Source organism: Cyprinodon variegatus, unplaced genomic scaffold, assembly GCF_000732505.1.
Source record: "Cyprinodon variegatus isolate N-32 unplaced genomic scaffold, C_variegatus-1.0 Scaffold1510, whole genome shotgun sequence".
Classification (NCBI taxonomy): domain Eukaryota; kingdom Metazoa; phylum Chordata; class Actinopteri; order Cyprinodontiformes; family Cyprinodontidae; genus Cyprinodon; species Cyprinodon variegatus.
The window spans coordinates 56613-75267 of NW_015151963.1; the positions used below are offsets into that span (position 1 = coordinate 56613).

The 18655-nt window shown below is 39.2% G+C and overlaps 1 protein-coding gene across 2 annotated transcripts in view; it reads left to right on the top strand.

Annotated features, from left to right (window-relative positions):
• Window positions 1–9028, top strand: part of LOC107103706 — a 13535-nt gene extending 4507 nt beyond the window's left edge. For both annotated transcript variants that reach the window (XM_015403506.1, XM_015403507.1), the window contains exon 2: window positions 4594–9028. In XM_015403506.1, the coding sequence (XP_015258992.1) occupies window positions 4967–6781 (1815 nt within the window). In that variant the 5' untranslated portion in view covers window positions 4594–4966 and the 3' untranslated portion in view covers window positions 6782–9028. The remainder of the gene's footprint in view (window positions 1–4593) is intronic.
• The last annotated feature ends 9627 nt before the right edge of the window (window positions 9029–18655 follow it).

Here is an 18655-nt window from a genome sequence, read left to right on the forward strand (position 1 = left end):
TGCATCTGTGTCACTATGCTTAGTTTTAATAATGCACTGACTCACGATGGGCTGACCTGGAATCTGTCGGGAAAACGTCCAAACTACTACAAGATGTGGAAAATTACAGAATCATCTTCAGGCGAGCTCCGCAAATGACACTGGGAAGAAAAATCTAACAGGGCGGCCAACTGAAGAAGTGAATTGATGCTGCCAGCTGCACTTAGAATAGAATAGAATAATTTCAAGCTTTTTTTCTCCCTGGTCTAAGTTAAACTAAACACTAAGCAATAATGACCAATATGAGTTATTATTAAAGGCTTATATTATGATACATTTTCTGGTCCTTTATAGTCAAACACAGAATTTTGGATTTATCAGCAGGAAGTAAGTTAAACATGTAAAAACGAGTACTGGCATCAGAAATGGCATACTTAGATACGTTTGAAAATGTTACTACATGTGCATGATTACTGAGCTTAATAATAGACCAGACTAACAAACTGAGATATAGTAACTAATGTTGCACCGATACCAAAACCGGGCGGGGCCCCGATCCAGCACTAAAATGGTGGTATCGGTATCGGCGAGTACTGACAAATAGGACAATGATACCATTTAGGTAGGCAATAAAAAGTTCTACCGGATTCACTTTGTATTAGTCTTTTTCCTGCTTCGCAAAGGTAGGCAGCAGCTTGAAAAAGCCATGATGACAATTATTTTACATCCAAGTAGTATACAGTTCTTCATATACACACACATCAATTTCAAACAGATAGTATCCATATTGGCCGATACTGCACAGTCAGGTATCGGGTATCGGGGCCAAAAAATGTAATCGGCGCAACACTAATAGTAACACCAGTGTTGTTTGGTCGAGAAAACCTTACTATCTTTCTCTACTTAAAGTGTAATTGGATTGTTTATGCAGCTCTGCATCCCGTTAAAATGATCATTGTCCGTTTAAATTATTAAAAATGAGCTAAAACGGAATCGGTTGCTCTGAGGATTTCTTCCCCTTTGTTCCCATAAGCTCCCTGCAATATAAAGTCCTCTGCACAAAATGTAACTGTTACTATTACTAAGATAACCTCTTAAAACAACACTTTAAAATGATATAAACTAGGTGTTTGATTAAAGTTCCGGGTTGTCTTTGCTAAATAAAAAAAAGGGCAAGAGGTTGTAGTCCGGAGGGCTAAGTGTTCTTTTTTTTGTGCTGTCCTACTTTATTGGGCTTTCTTGGAGTTTCCTGGCACATGGACGGTGATGAAAGATGAGAGCCTGGCTTTGTTATCGTTCTGTGGTTTGGAGCCAACAGAAAGGCAAATTACAGCATTTAGTAGGCCAGGAGAGCACATGTGACTGGTGCACCACATGGACTGAGTCACCCAGCCTTTTTTTTTTTCCCCCTTTGGAGAAAGAGATGATATGGTTCGTGTTTATGGGTAGGACTCTGCCTCGCCTTGTTGGTCTGCTGCCCGGGCCTTTACCCCAACTCCTCTTTCTATTTTCATCATCTTCTTGACATCTTTTCCACTGTAAGTCAGCCACCCAGCCTGGGATATCAAGCCCTCCTCACATATGATCTCTAACCCAGCATGTGCCCTATGTGTCATTTGCCCTCATTATAAGTAGGGTCTGTAGGAGTGGCCCTTTTCTCTCCTTTTATGTCAGACCTGTCCTCATTTGGGAGAACGGTCCACTAAAACACGTGCTTCAGCGTTTGAACAACTGTTTCCGAGGCTCAATGCTCCTTTTGGACTCGTTGGTTGCACTGTGGGTTCTGTGGTCGTGTGAGGGAGTTCGACTCCAGATTCTTTTCCTGTGCTGTCATTTCCAGAGTGCCACAGAAACCAAGCAGTGAAATGTGAAGTATTTATGATGATCGGAAAGAGCAATCCAGGTCAAGGGAAATAAACGGGGCACCGAGCAGGTTTGCTGCCTCAGTGACTGTATTTGCATAATGGGTCTGGAAAACTACTCTTAACGGCAGGTTTTCATGCAGCCCGCTGCGGCTTTAGGCATCTGCAGAAGTATTTTCATGAAAGAAATACTGGTTTTGCATTTATTTACAGGATTAAGCCAGAATCTTTACAAAAAAATAAGAGGTTTGTTTGTTACAGCCGAGGTCATTCATGTGTTTGCTCCTGCTGAGGACAAATATAGAACATACGCACTATGTGACGTCAGTTAACCCTCCGTTTTCTTAATAATAATCTGAAATGGAGCACGTGAGGCAGCTGGTTTGAAGGAAGAGAAAGAACGTCCGATATGATTGGCTGTGCCCGCTGGTTCCCCATTTTTATGTTGCTACGGGTGACAAATTCCTGGCGATGATGCAATACAGTCAGTGTTGTAAAGGCTGCCGGTTCTCCCCCTACCAGGCAACAGCATAATCTCTTTGTTTTAACTCTCCCTCGTTTTGTTCCCTCTGCTTTCTTTGTTTCCACTTCACTTGTTTCTTCTTTGTTCGATCCTTACAAAACGCTCTAATTGGCCGGTTTTCGTCTTTTTTTTTTGCGGCCTCTCTTATCTTTTTTCCGACTTCTACCTTTCCTCTTTCTGCCTTTCCGCTGACCTATATTTCAGTGAAAGACACAGTGAAGGAAGCCAGGCTCTTGTTTACGGAGTGCGGCTCGTCCCTAGTTTCTAGGTCAGTAGGACATACCGATTAAACAGGCCTCTATCCCCTCTGTTTTTCTGACTCGTGCCACAGAAGCACATGTCAAGCATTCAGGAGGATGACCTGAAACGGTTAAGTCCAGGAAAGGCTTTCCGGTATGTGCTGGCAAAGTTTTTATAAAAATACAATGCAACTTTGCTTTATAAACATATTTAAAGGCAAAGGCATGGGCTGTGTGCGACACAAAGACCATCCCAAAAGCTGAACCCTTTCCTACAATCAAGCTGGTATCCATTTATATCGGAGAGAAAAAGCAACAACCTCGCATTTGAAAACACAGAAAGTGGCATTTTGTGTTTTTTTTATTTTTTATTATTTGCATGAAGCGTAGAAAAACGCAGCACATCAACCATTTTCTTTAATTTTTGCATATCCTGAAAAGCAAGTAAAACAAGACTGGGGTTAAACATTTAATACATGATCTAGGTCAACACAGTCACTTATGTCTATGTAAGTAGTACAGCTACACAACAAAGATAGATTTGTTTATATTTGTATACTTATACTTATTTGTATAAATAGAATATATATTACAAATCTTTAATCCTGAAATGTTTTTACAGGCAAAGCCACTAGGAAAACATGAAAACAATTAGTTAACCTAGATTTTTTATGGATACATTTTTGCATTTTGGAAAACTTAATCTGAAAAAGAGAAATTCGGATAATTATATTTTTAAAAATCTTTTGAAAAAATAAAAGAAAAAAAGAAAGTGGAAAAATAGAAAAAAAATCAATTGAAAAATGAAATCCAAGAAAATTCTCAAAACGTTTTTTAAATTAAGATGTTTTTCCAGTTTTCATTCCTGGATTGCAATATCTTATTTTTCTTTTTCCCCCTTTCCTTTTTAGACAGTTATTCATGTGTTTTAGTTTATGAACCAAAGAAAAATTCAAGGTTAAAAGCAATAAAAAGACTCAACACTAACAAAGCATTAATTTAGAGAAAAACAATATATGTTTGATTAAGCTTTTATGGTTTTATAAAGACACAGTTGTTAAGGTTTAGTTTAAGCTGATTGTCACATTTTTTTTCTTTTCTGGGGGGCTCTTGACCTATATTTATAGATATCTCGCCTCCCAGCTACCCCCCTACATCTTCAAACCCCTCACTAGTTTCTAGACATCTTTTTCCTTGACCTGCATTAGCAGAGGCCTTTGTCTGCCTTATCTGCTCAACCTGTAACATCGATTTGGCATTGACTTTTTATGGCCAAGAATGCTGCCACATTCCTTCGCGGATGAGCGCATTTCAGTGGGGGGTGGGGAATCAGCAGTGTTGGTGGATGGGGGTTCTCAGTGGAAAACTAGTCCCAAGTTGAAGGTTTTTTTCTTTGTATTCCTTAAAAAATGCTGCAAAGCAGATCCAGGAAACACCAACAGATGTGCAGCTGACTCAGCCTTTGCCTTTATTCACTCATCAGGCAAAACAAAAGAGCTAATCCTTACACAATCCAGTTTTCATGCTCTCAGCATGTCTGCAACTGATGTAATTTCAGTGGAGTTGTGCAATTCATGTATGTATGTGCCTTCCTTGGTTGCAGTACACAAGCAATGTTTGCTTTCAGCTAACTGGCAGGATTAGCCGTCTTCTAATGAACTCTTTGCCCCCATTGCATCACCCAAAGCCAACATCAATATGCCAGGGAATGGGTCAGAGGTCACAGTTTGCAGACAGATCACATCAATAGCAAGTCTAAAAGGTCAGACGCTAAGGTCTAGCAGCCATTTACTGGTTGCCAGGGGTTACAGAGGCAGCAAAGACCAGACATGCCAAAAGATTAGATGGAGGCTCCACGTGTGGATGACTAACTTAGATGTTTTATTTTTAGGATCAAATAAGGTCTACAATAAGTGTATGTAGCAGATTACCTGCAGTCCATGTGGATTAAAATTTCTTTGTCTTTTCTTTTTTTTTTTTATGTTTACAGGGTGTCATCTTGCAGAGAGAACGGAGTGACGGAGGGAAGCTAAGGCCAACATACCCGAGAGACTAACATGCTGAGATAAACCAAACGTCCTACATCCTGCAGCCTGTGTGGAGATCTAGGACACTTTGCCCTCAGCTCAGCAAACTGTGTTGTTCTTCTACCAACCTTTAGTAACCAAGACTGGAGACTGATCAAATTCACCTCTGGGTTCTTTGTTGGATAACGTGGATAAATGAGGGTTGCCAGCGTTACATATAAATTGTTCTTCATCTGTTTGAGGTATTTAGACACATAACTCTCAAACAATAAACAAGTTTCCTGCTTCAGGAGGCAAGGTGCTTGCATTAGTTGGAAGTGGCTACCAGTTTCAAGAATGGAAAACTTAAGTCCACCTCTGAAAACACTGAGTAATCCCTCAGGGAACAACCTGAACATTGAGACCTACAATGGTTACGAAGAGACTCTTCAAGGGACACCAGGTCGCTTAGGGCGTATGATCAAGCCCAAGCCCAATGTCACCTGCAGACGAAAGCGTCAGTTCATTTCTGATGAGAAAAAGGACGCCTCTTATTGGGAAAAGAGGCGCAAGAATAATGAAGCGGCCAAGCGCTCTCGGGAGAAGCGCCGTCTCAACGACATGGTTCTGGAGAATCGTGTTATCGCACTGAATGACGAGAATGTGAGGCTCAAGACTGAGCTGCTCCAGTTAAAGTTGCGCTTTGGTCTCATAAGCACAGCCTCCTACATCGAGAAGAGCCAACAAATGAACGTAGGAAGCGATGCAGGAAATGGAGGCTGTTCCTCATCCTCCTCTTCTACTCAGTACTACTCCAGCGGCTACTCGAGTGGTTCTCAGGTGATGATTAACTCTGACTCTTCAGAAACAGAGCAGTCAGGGCGCAGCGATGGCCACAGGCAGCTGGTGAAATACTCTCCCCGAGGCTCCCTCTCTGACCTGTCCGATGGCTCATCCAGGGACAGCCCTGAGCCGATTCCGTTTGAGATCAAACAGGAGGGCGACAGATTGGAGATGGACATCACCAGTGGCACCACAACCCAGATTATGTTCAACATTCACAGGGGTCCAGCTTCTTCGTCTGCACACCACCAGATTAAGCAGCAACAAGAGATGGAGGCTGCATATCACCACCAGCCCCATCTAATTCAGCAGCAATCACAACCCCATCAGGAAACCGCTTCTGCTATCAAAAACATCAGCCAGGCTACCCCTAACCCCCCTGCTGCCCAAAGAAGTGTAATCCTGTATGGTGCCAGCAGTGCCTCCTATCCGGTAGATATCGTCAGCAGGCCCCAGGATGTTGATGTGCAAGTAGCCTTAAAGCACAGCAGCAGCCAACTGCAGCAGTCAATCACAGAGACCTCCTCAGAGACTCTCGCTGAGGTAACAAAGCAACTGGAGAGAAAGACATTGGACTCCCCTCAATATGAGCTTTCTGACAGCTTTAGTGAAGTTAAACAGAGAGAGGTGTACAGAGTCTGCCAACTTACCCAGCAACAGTTAGAGCAGAGACAAGAGGACGAATCACCTGTAGCTACCCACTGTGAACAGGTAGAGGGCGTCACCCAGGCCCAGTTGTGTCAGCATCTTCAGCAACCTCATCATTCCTACCTCAGTGCACAAGATGAGGAGCCACCAGTGCTTAGCTACGAGGGTGGACCCCGAGCCAACAGTTATCTTCAAAGCCAATCAACGTCGTTAAGTGACGGCGATCCCTGCAATTCTGACAAAGAGGCATCGACAGATGATGAGGAATCGCTGTCTTTGTCCTGCCCAGATATGAGCAGCCTCCACAACCAACATCTTTCTGGGATCCTTCAGTCCGGGTTGCCTCTTCCCCAGTACCCAGGCTGCTTCCAGATGCAGGGCTGGGATCCCCAAGGGGAGGTAAGGGGGACAGCTCTGCCCCACAAACTCAGACTCAAACACCGGGCAATGAGTAGCGGCAGTAGTGGTGGCAACTGCTCTGGACAAGACTCCCCGACCTCTCCGCCGTCTGCTACCCCACCTCCTTTGCCTCAGCACCCCTACCTTTCCCTCTCGCCTTTGGAGAACATTAAGCAAGAGCGTCCAAGTGGAGCTTGCAAACTTGTAGCATCAGAAGGGGGGCCAAGGAAAGACAGTGGCAAAAAGGAAAGTGGTGGGAGACGGAACAAGAGGCGAGATTAGGAGGCAAGTTCTCCTCTAAGACTGCTCTGCCATCATGCCTTTGCCCTACCATAAAATGCCCTTCTGAAGCATCTGGGACATGATTCCAGGCTTCCCTATCCCTCGATTTGGGAGAAAAAAACGGACACATTGTAGGGCTGTGTATCATATTTGTATATGTTGTACAGATTTTGTCATTTCTTACATCCTCTCCATACTTACTGAAGCATGTTGTCTATAGGGTGAGGAGAAATGAAACTCCCTGTTTTTTCTACTTTCTCATTCAGCAGCATCCAGCAGAATACACCGGCTAAAGCACATTTTTGATAGTATACGAAAAGGAATGTAAAAAGAAAAAAATCCACTTACCACAAATTTGATACATGTTCAGATGTAGATAAACATACAAATGTATGGGGTCTCTGCCTTAACTACAATCAAATGCAAATGAACACCTTCGACCAAAGAAGCACCAATACAACAACTATTAGTTTTCATACCTCTTCCCTGGCCCTACCTCTGCCAACCCCTCTCCCTCTTAGCCATCTGCATTATTCCACGAAAGATCACATCACAGTTATTTTTGAAGCACTTGTTTTGTACATAAATTTGATGTAAATGAATACATGTATCTATTTTCTGCATCTATTTAAAAAAATGAATACACATTCAGTAGAAATGCAGCAGAAATGATGTATCTGAAAATGACTGTTCTCTGACAAATCACAACTATCGCACAGTGGGGGTGCAACGAGATCTCGTGGCAGGAGATTTTTTTAAGGGCCTGATTCAATTGGAAATATAACATGACATTGAAGTGACATTTTTACAGATTCAAACAAGTTGAGACTCTTTATCCGAAGGTTGAAATCTAAAAACTCTTCGGTCATAACATTTTAAAATCATATTGGACACATCTTCCTAAAGCCCACTCTGCCTAGGACGGTTCTGATGCTGTGAGATGACAAACCTGTTAACCGGCCACACCAAATCGCCAAGAACACCTTGAAAAAAAGCTTAAATCAAATCAGCTGCTGTTCTTTAACCCCTAGGAGTGTCTATCTGCCATATAAAACCACTGCGGTGTGATGGCGGAGAGCCGCCTTATTGCTTATTATATGTTGCTACAAAATTGGAAGGACCACATGACTCATAGATGGGATGTAGTATTTAACAGGCTAGTAGATAATGGGTAGGGTTGTACTTAGTTTCTTATATCAGCAACATGTGTGACCTAAAACCAGACTTCAATGATTGTAGAGTGAGCATTAGCTGTCAACGAGGCTAAAGTTAGCATCTCCATCGGTGCCTCCAAATACAGAAATAAACATTAGGTAAAATGATAAATTCTAAAACTGGATTATTCTACGATACATTTTTGAAATTTCAAAAATATTAATGCTATTTTTAAAAAAACTAGAAGGAAAGAGCGAAACTGAAAGCGTGGACAAATCAAACCTGGACTTAAATGTTATATACAGACTCCAGAGATATATATGTAAAAGAACTGGCAATTTTTTGTATGTTTGCTTAAAAAGAGATAATATGGACCCCCTAATTCTTGTTAATGGTAACCCTGTAACCCCAAATGTATCATATTTGATACATGAGGTTTTTAAAAACCTCTACATCATCAGTGTGATTTCCTGATAAACCTGATGAACACAATCAAACACGTGTAGTGAACAGAAATGATACAAATCAAACCTCCTATATGTAGTTTGACATTTTACTTGTCACAGGACCCCAGTAAAAATAAAAACTTTTTTTCTGAAAATGATGTCATGTTTCTATTGTTGAGGATCTTGCCTGATAACTGGATCTATTTCTCGTGTCACGAGTTGCATTGTTACACCCCTACTGCACAGCCGTGCTGTTAATGGTTGCTACAGGATACATTCAGATTAAACATCTCTCTTCTGTAAGCTTTTGGGATTAATCAGTAATAAAATGTCTTGTTTACAGAGAAATGGTCATCCAGTTCGGAGAGCCAGGAGCACTGAAAGGAAAATACGTTTTCTCCCTGAGAGGGTGGCCTCATTAAAACATTAGAATTAATAAACCTTTAACCAGCCTTTAAATATTTGGTGGGAATCACCGGCTGCAGGCTTTAAGCCTTTAGTTTCTTTAAGCTTTATCAACCGTATCTTGTTACCATTCGTTCACTGGCCCCACTGTATTTATTTCCCTCTTCGTCAAAATGCCATTCACTGTAAAAAATAATAATAAAAAAAAGAATAAAAAAAAAAAACAACAGACAGAGAATGTGTACAGAACCTTTTAGATGCATATCAGCCTAAAAGTAGAACTTTTTGTAGTGGAGAAGGAGGAGAGGCAAAAGGAGTTAGGACATGTAAAAAAAAAAAACACTGCAGTGCACTGAGACTTAACTTCAATCATGAATACCTACTGTTTACTTTTTCTGTCATGGATCACGGTTCTGTAGTGTGACCAAATATGACCACAAAGCCCCATGACACACATTGAAAAAAAAAATTTTAAGGTTGTAGCCGAGTTGCTTAATTCCAAAGCCAAACTCTGCTTATCATCAAACTGGACTAAATTTCTGATTTAGAGCTTTAATTGAAAGTAGAGTTGGCTCTCCCTTATTTCCTGTTTGCCTCCATTATGCATTTCAGGGGGTTGCAAATCCCCTTTTTTTCGTGGTAGTTCTGCATCTGGATTGTGACACATTGCCTTCACTGGATTCTAGTTTATTATCTATGTATCTGTTTGGCTTTTTTGGTGCTTGTGTATAAATGTAAAGGTTCACAAACACTGTAATGTTTGTTTTATTGGTTTCGTATCTTCTTTTGAGTCCGGGTGTTTTGTTTTTTTTCTCTATGCCGTGTCTTTGCTCCTACTGACTGTGATTACATGTATTTGCCTCATTCCTCTTCGTCCCCCACTTTTTTTTTTATTTCTTTTTTTTTTTTGGTGTGTATTAAATGGTAAAGTTTGTGGTTTTGATGATGGTTTTTATGAAAATGAAATGGACGAGACAAGGCAAAACTTTGGTGTGGTGTGTAGAGATGGGTGGCAGTTGGTCTGGTTTATCATAACCATGTAAAGACACTAATGTTCATTGTTGAAAGACGGGAGCATTTCAAGAAAAAATAAAAAATAATGTTGCCCTGCCGACATATCAATGAAAATTTCTGTTTCTGAGTCTTTTTTTTATCCTTCCTGCTTCATAGAATTTACCTCTCAGGTTCTGCTGAATTTCAACACAACAGGCAGGTTAGTTGGTCATCCAATCATTATAAACGCTAAGCTATTAATAATTTACCAGAATCACCAGTTAGGCCATACATTTATAATTGCTTTGCACAAGAAAATTATTCATCATTACCAAGGAAAGAAAATATCTGAGCAATAGTCACAGTTCCTTGGAACTCTGCAAAAGTATGCAATTTAATTAACCTGGGTGTTTTCCAGGAAAATATAGACATTACTGTAAAGATGACCACCTTTTATTTATTGTTTTCATTTTACCTTTATTTAATCGGAGACAGCTCCCCAGCAGCAAGCAAACAGGTTTCAATTTCTAATGTTAAAACATATAATAAAAGCAGAAACACATCTTATATCCATCTGAAATGAGAGGTCCTGAGAGATTTGGATTCCAGGTAAAAGGAGCCAATTTATAAGCAGGCATCTTCCCCACGTCATTTTGGACATTCTGGGATATTATTCCTACATCTAATGACACTTTACTTTTTTATCTCATGCTTGTTTCTTTTTTTTTTTTTTCTCTATTTCTTATGTTCTATATTTCTTATTTGCCTTTTTCCTATATTTTCTTCCTCTCTTTTCCTTATCTCTTTTACCTTAATCCTGTTTTTCTCTTTTTTGTCCTGCTGTCTTCCTCACTTCCTTTCCTCCTCAGATCACACCTCCCTTCCTAACAACCTTCTTACCTTGCCTCTTTACATTCTTTTCTTCCCACTTAGTTTATTCTTCCTTCTTTCTTTTACTTTCTTTCCATCCTATTCCTTTTGCATCCCTTTTTCTACTTTCATCTTTATCTCTGCTCCCGATTGTAAAACATAGTAGTCAAACTCATATCTGGACCAAATCCATGGTAACTATTTCTATTTTACATCTTGCTGTAGATGAATAAGCTGTCTGGAAAGCAAAGCCTGAAGAAACCTGAAATTCTTTTTACCTTTCTATTCTTTTTTTTTCATATTAGAGATTTACCAATGAAATGCAGGATACTAGGATGAGGTGATTTCCCTTTAATTGGCTCTGAATGAACCCTTCTATTTTTATTCATCTGTTAAGTTCTTCAAAGCTAAGAATTCTAACCATTTATTAGTCTAAAATGCATCAGCTAACAGAATTTACCCTGAAGCACTTTTTCAGCTTGATAAACATCAGGCACATGTGCTTTAGTGTATGAAAATAATAATCTAGTTCCTGTATTTAATATATTGTTCTTGGGATCCAAATTACTCACTTCTATGTAAAAACCTGAAGAAAATCTTTTCCTCTTTCTTTGTTTCAATTGTTTAGGGAAGAAAAATCATAATAATATCAGAAATTACCTTCGGTCAGGGAAAGTACAATCGGTGCATTTCTTAGTAGAGGTTTGCTGGTTTTTTTGTTATTCCTACTGGAATTACTTAGAAATTAACTAGAAAACAGATTTTTGGCTAACAGTGTTCCATTAATACAGTCTTTTTTTTCTTCCTAGTTTCTCTACTTTACACCTCTACGATTATTCTCAGGGAAAACGGTTCAAAGTTTAACCGGAGGAGGGTCAATAATTAATCGGCTCTATCATTAACAGTTGGCAGCTTTCTCTAATAGGCAACTTTAACCAGTCTGCAATGAGAAAAGTGCAGCAGCGACATACTGACACACTTTGCCAGAAAACACAAAGTAGAGCTTGTGTGATGTAACACTGGCCTACTTCTACCAGCTCACTGCATGAGGATGTCATTAAATCCAGCACTGGCATTAACACTGAAAATCCATAAAAGATGAGCTTTCATTGTTTCAGCCTCAGCATTTAACTCTCCAGAATAAGTTAGAGACTAAGTAAAGATGGGACAAGAAAAAACTAGTACGGTCCAGATGTGAGGCAAAAAATTGATTCATGGACATTCATAATACATGGAATGTAACATTACAGCAGGTCTTAAATGCAATGTTTCTCCCCTGGCTTCATCTTTGTCACTTTGACTTTTCACAAACAAATCTCTGAATGTATCTTTCTAAAATATTTGTGTAAAATTTCAAACAAAGTAACTTAAAGTAGCCTGATAAACCAGACTAAATTTGAGATTAAATGTATAATTTAGTCTGGCCCCGATGAATGAGACATCGGAAGATTGTTGATGAGAACAACCTTTTGTTTTTCAAACCATGTCTGTGCCTCTTGGCCAACGCTCTGACCAATGAGCGCAACTGACTGTGACGTAGTAAGCGCAACAGAAAGCTCGCGGGGTAGTGCAAACAAACAGCCTGTCGGTAAAACGGCGAATACCCCTGATTCCAAAGCTGAGTCAAATGAGAAATGTTCCATAGTTGTTTCCATCTTCATTGTTGTGCTTTCTCCAGCGTCGTGCAGCTTTATCGTCACGCCCTCAAAACCCCGCCTTCTTTGCATCCAGAAATTCAAAACACATCTCTGCGTTGTGATTGGCCCGCCAGTTCTAGGGCCTGGGTCATTGATCGAGGCTAGACCACTCGCAGGAAAAACGGATTTTGGACGTGTGTGGGTGGGGCTAGATTACTAGGCTAAACTTAATGTTCTTAAAAAGACACAGTGCCTTTTGATGCAGTGTCTCTAGCAGCTCTTTACACCTTAGACTTAGACAACTTTAGTTTTGTACAGCTTTAATAACATTTCCATTCCTTAAAGTGCAGCAGTGCTCAAATGTAAACAGTGTGGAAGAAAAAATATGGTGCAAAAGAACACAATGATATGGAAGTTCAAATCAATAATATATATGGTGCATTTATGCAGTATTTGGGTTTGGTGTTGTCAGTGTGATGCAGAGTCTGTGACATGATTTAAAGTTTTTTCAACAGTTCAGCAGTCTGATGGCGGTGGGGAAGAAGCTGTTTGCTGGACCTGCATTGGATGCTTCGAAGCCTCTTCCCAGAGGGCAGGAGGGAGAATAGTCCATGGTGGGGGTGTAAGGGGTCATTGATGATGTTATAGGCTGGTGACACGCAGAGCTAGGATGAAATATCTTTTATTTACAGAAGAGGAGCCCCGAATGTATTCTCTCCTCATCCTCTGCAGGAAGTACATATGCTTTTTGAATTGAAAATCTTCTTTTGGACAGTAAGCTTTTATGAGTGATGCAAAAGCAACCATTTTCAAACAGAGCGTGCACGAGGAGAAATGCACCTATGAGCCCATCCCTCTTGGGTACAAGATTGTGCATGTGCATTTTTTTTTTAAAGTGGAGAGGGTGAGTCGTGAAAATCCTCCACTACACCTTTAAATGAACTAATTGTAAAAATTGTGAATAAATGTATGCTTATCTAATGACATTTAACTTTTTTTTATACTTGAAAATGCATTTTTAATTATTAATTTGAGCTTTTTTATAATTTAGCAGCTTATTTAATATTTAACTCACTGTATAAGATGAAAAATGTATTTAAACAAATGTGTTTTACAACTACTTACAGCATGGCTTATTTATTTGGTTTAACTGGCCACAATTTTTTTTTTACTTCACAATATTTTTTGACTCTCCCTGCACCTGAGGGGTCACACAACGATTGTGAAAACCATCTTGCGATCCCCCATTTGGTGTCACTTTGGCAACGCCTGGATTAGGGCATTCTAACACATAAAAATTTACTTGTGCTTGAAATCACCTTTCATTCACGGTGACCGGGTCATGAGGGGCAGCAGAATCTCAGACATCCCTCTCCCCGGACCCCTCCTCCAGCTCCTCTGGGGGAAGCCTGAGGTGCTCCAAGGCCAGCATCCAGTGTGTCTTTGCCTGTCCTCTGGATCTTCTTAGAAAATGATCTGAAATAAATAAATGTCTCTCTGGCTTTATGAAGTGTTCTGTCCTCTATTTAGATCCATCCAAATTTTGGCTGCTGAAGACCTGATGGTGTGTTCATGGTTATGATCATAATCTAATAATCTAATCTGGAAATAAGTACAAATTCTTTAAATTTGTTTATTTTCTTTTAATATGTGCAGGTAAATAAAACAATCTACAAATGGAAATTGCTTTTGTTTTTTCTTTAAAACAACATAATTAGATACAATGCTCTTAAAATACGATACGATATTGTTTCTTATTTTAAATGTAAATCATCTTATTCTGTAGACAAATTGCCTTACCTGCTCAAAGTACAGGAATTGGGTTCTATTTCAAGAAAAAAAATGACCCACTTAGATTTTAGCTTTTGCAATGGCATAGGGTTACTTATCCTAATAGTGAATTTAACATAGTTGTGAGCTTAGCTAGCTTATTCAATGAATACTAAAGGTAACTAGTTTCACTCCATATTAGAATGGTGTGTCAGTATAACTGCAAAAATGAAGTAGAAGTGGGTCAATTTTTCTTGAAATAAGTTTATATCCTCTTGGTTTGCGCAGATAATTAAAATAAGATAATCTATGATTAAAATGATTTTAAAAAAATAACTCCACCATCTTTATTCAAGTGCATAATATCTAATCCTCTTGTTTTTAGGCCAAATTACACTTTCCATTGTCAGAGCAGTGCATTTACCTATTTACATAAAGGGCAACTGCACTTATTCTAAGAAATGAATTGATTTAAGAAATCTATTATTATTTTCAAATCCATTTTTGCAGCAAAGTGTTAAATACATCTAAATGCATGCCACACTATGCTGTATTCTGTTTCACAGTTATGTAAAACTCTGTGTTGGTTAATCACCCAATATCCCAAATCTTCTAATTGATGTTCTAATGTGAACTCAATTTTATATAGTTGAAAGAAGATAAGGTTTGTGAGTTCCTATATTTCTCTGCATGTTCAGTATTGCTTTTCTGTTTACAGGGGCCAACAGGGGCAAATGCTGGATAAGGGCCTCCACAGTAGTAGGTTGCTTTATGGCTCTCTTTATGTATTGGATGATAAACTTTTGCTCTGTGTTTATTTTTTGGGAGGGTTTGTTTTACTATCCTTTATGCTCTGTGCCCCCATGAAAAACACCACTAGCCCCACCCTGGTGAAATCCGTCTAGAACCACTACTGTTCACTTCTGCCACCTGATGCAGACAAATAGCTAAAATGCAAGGTAGGAGAAAAGAAAGGGCATAAATCGGCTTTAGAGTTATGCTGGTCAAAGCCCGTCTGAGCATGAGGCTTTATTTATTTTTTTTACTATTTTTCTCTCTTTTCATCCATAATCAAATCTCAACTTAACATAAGCACATTGTATGCACTTTGACAAAACATTGTTGCAGAGTAGAAAATTGCATTTAGTCTCTTTATATTAAATTGGACATGATGGATATTACGTATATCTGTTTAATTAGATTTTTAATGTTTTATTTAGCTGTCTTTTAAACTTAGTTTCCATAGGCATTAAGAGGTAGTGAATACAATACAAGAGTCGTAGGTGAGTGTGAGTTTAGTACTCCTTCACTCAGGGAAATAAAGGTAATCTAGTTAAAAATCTTAAAATACATAGAAGTCAGTTTAGTTAGACTGCTCCACCTATTCCACATAAGGGATTCTTTGCAGCATAGAACATTTTTGTGAATAAAAAAAATATATATAGTATATATTTATTTTTTTTGCTTCAAATTCATAGAAACTTAGATTAAAGCAAGCAATTATTTTCATCTAGAGTACAAGAAAAAAAGATATTTAAGATATTTCTCTTGTTTCTTGGAAGCTCAGGGGTTCTGCCAACCTACAGAACCCAAAGAATCATTTCAGTGATCCTGGTTGGATGAACAACAATCACATTTTTCCCTAATATTTTACACAATGGTGACATTAGACATCTAGTAGCTGTATTATAGAGCACAGCAATGCAGTGAACTTGGAAAATGTTTTTTTCTTTGCCTCATGTCCACCAAAAAACAGAAGGAAGTCATTTTCATAACAGCATAAAGGGCAAAAGGAGGGGCGGGGTGGAGGATATGAGAGGGGGGGAAGTTAACCCAGCACACTAACTTCATCTTAGCCTGCAAACAAAGGCCTTCTTTGAGATGGACACATCAGTGCCCTTTACAATGCTCTCACTGACACACATGCATTTGCAAACACATCCACATTCCCACATGGATGCAAGCGGAGCAAGAAAATAAAACAAAGCAAACTGTTATAGAGGCTTTGCTCATTTAGCGTTGCTTCTTTCTGGTTATAAGAACAAGGTGACACCAAGTGAAATCACAGCCGACCTCAGGCCACAGTTTTGCTGCGCTCCTTGTTTTCCTGATTTGACTTACTGCTGCGGCGCCGCTTGCATAAACAGGTCATGAGGAAAGTAGGTCACTGTGCGCGAGACGGGAGCAGAGGCTGAAAGGAGAACTAATATGAGGCAGAGACGCAGGGAGGGGACCGACGAAGGCCTTGGCTTGATTTGGTTTGTCTTTGGCAAACAGCGATCCTCTGTACAGAGGAGACAGTCAGTTCTCACATTACCTGGTTCCACCTTATAGACAGGCTAAGGGTTAGGAGGTAGGAATTTAAAGAGAACAAAGCAGGTGAGGCAAATCTGGATGTTTTCCAGGATCAAACATAAGGCATCTGACAGATGTTTTGTTTTTGTAGCTATCTGATCAGATTCAGGTAAGAAGATGAGAAAGATTCTCATCTGAACTTTAACGCTCATCTGCAAACACAATGAAAAACACATAACCTGCAGTCTGGCAATGTGAGAGAATAATGATGCGTATGAATAAAAACAGTTGATCTATCGTTTTGATGAAGTCACTGTCTCTGCCAAGAACATCAACACAAAGTGCTGGTTATTAAATTCCCTTGCCTGTCAAGCTGACACGCTTTGGTTTTTAAAGATCATCAAGTTTACACCACAGCTGCTACAACATGCAATCACCTGATGTTGATCCAAAACCCTTTTGAAGAAAAAAAAGACATAAATCAAATCCTTCCTGCCATGAAGACATTTCCCTCCAATGATAACGCTTAAGTTATATATATATATATATATATATATATATATATATATATATATATATATATATATATATATATATATATATATAAAATGAGTTTTCTATATTTTAATGACTATAACAATTAAAGGCACTAAAGGCATCAAAATATGTACATATGTCAGACAGCCATTATTCAAGGAATGCTGTTTGTTTTACTGATGAAAGGAAAGTTTACCTTTTATATTTGGACAATATAATAATACCTACTAGCTGACATTAAAACAAAAATAAATGTATAAATGTAACTTGATATATTGAGAAGCTGGGCTTTTTTATTTTTATAATGAAATTACTACCTGGGTTTGCAACAGGAAGTCAGGTGAAAGGATCCCAAAAAACACAGTGCCTCAAATTCCTTGTCTGCAGTGGAGTGGGACATCCCCCCACACACACACTCATGCATCCCTTCAGCAAAGCTGAATGATTCTGCTTCTGACCAGCACACAACAAGCGACCTGCTTGAGGGTGTATTTCTCCCACAACAGCAGGGTCTGCTGCTTCCTATTAGAAAGAGGAGAAACAAAATCAGGGGGGACGAAGAGGGACAGAACAAAGGAAAGTGAAACATGTATGATGCTCTAACCAGTTGGAATGAAATAGCTTGGTGAGGAATCAAAGTAAAAGATGATGGAGGCCTAGAGATCTCAGGGAGGGAATAAAGAGACTAAAAAGATCTGCCCTTGTCTTTTGATCCACTCTTTGCCTACATGTCGGGTCACAGAGCCATGCAGCTAACAGATGCAAAATAGAGAAGAAAATCTGAAAAATGTGGTCGATCACTCTGGGGCCCAACTCTGAAACACACCCGAGCTCTCAGGCCAAAACTGCAGGGCCACAAGCACCAAAACTCTGTGAGTGGATTCCTGATTTTAAAAGCACTGTGCACTTATCAGCTTAGTTTTACCAAATCTATTTACATTTTCTAATCCATATTGGAAACGTACACTAAATATGGGCGTTAATTCACCAAATTTTTTAAAGAATTTTCATTGAATTCATTGAATTCATTGACTTAAGACAATTCAAAGTTTTAATTTATACTCTAATTAAGGGGTTCCCAAACATTTCAGCCTGTGACCCCAGAAATAACCATGGAACATACTGGCAATCCTCTAAAAATACATATAATTACTTTACTCTATATCTATTTATCAATATTCATTGACAAATATTAAGTGAACCACTTTATTTGTTGAATAAAAATAGTTGATCCAAACTATCGTTTTTGATTAAGTCGCTGCCTCGGCCAAGAACATCAACACAAAGTGTTGGTTATTAAATTCCTTTGCCTGTCAAGCGGACATGCTTTGGTTTTTAAGGATCAAGTTTACACCACAGCTGCTAGAACATGCAATCACCTGATGTTGATCCAAAATCCTTCTGAAGAAAAAAAAAGACATAAATCAAAGGATTTAAATCCTCCCAGAATCCTTTCCTTTCAATGATATCCATCCTTCACGATTGTAGAAGTTTGGAACCAGGACTAGTTGTAGAATGGCTTCAGTCAAGGTGGGGACCAAGAACTCTGCAGTCCCTCTTTCAGAGCATCAGCATTCCTCTGTGAAGACAGAACGTTCAAGAAGGGCAACCATCTCTGCATAGATCCACCGGCAGCCCTGTTTGGTAAAGTGAGCTGATGAAAGCCACTATTTAAAATGGAACATGAACCCCAGAAGGACTCTCACAGACTTAGGCTTAGGCAAACTCTACTGTCATCTTTTATACACAGAGTATCCAAAAAGAAA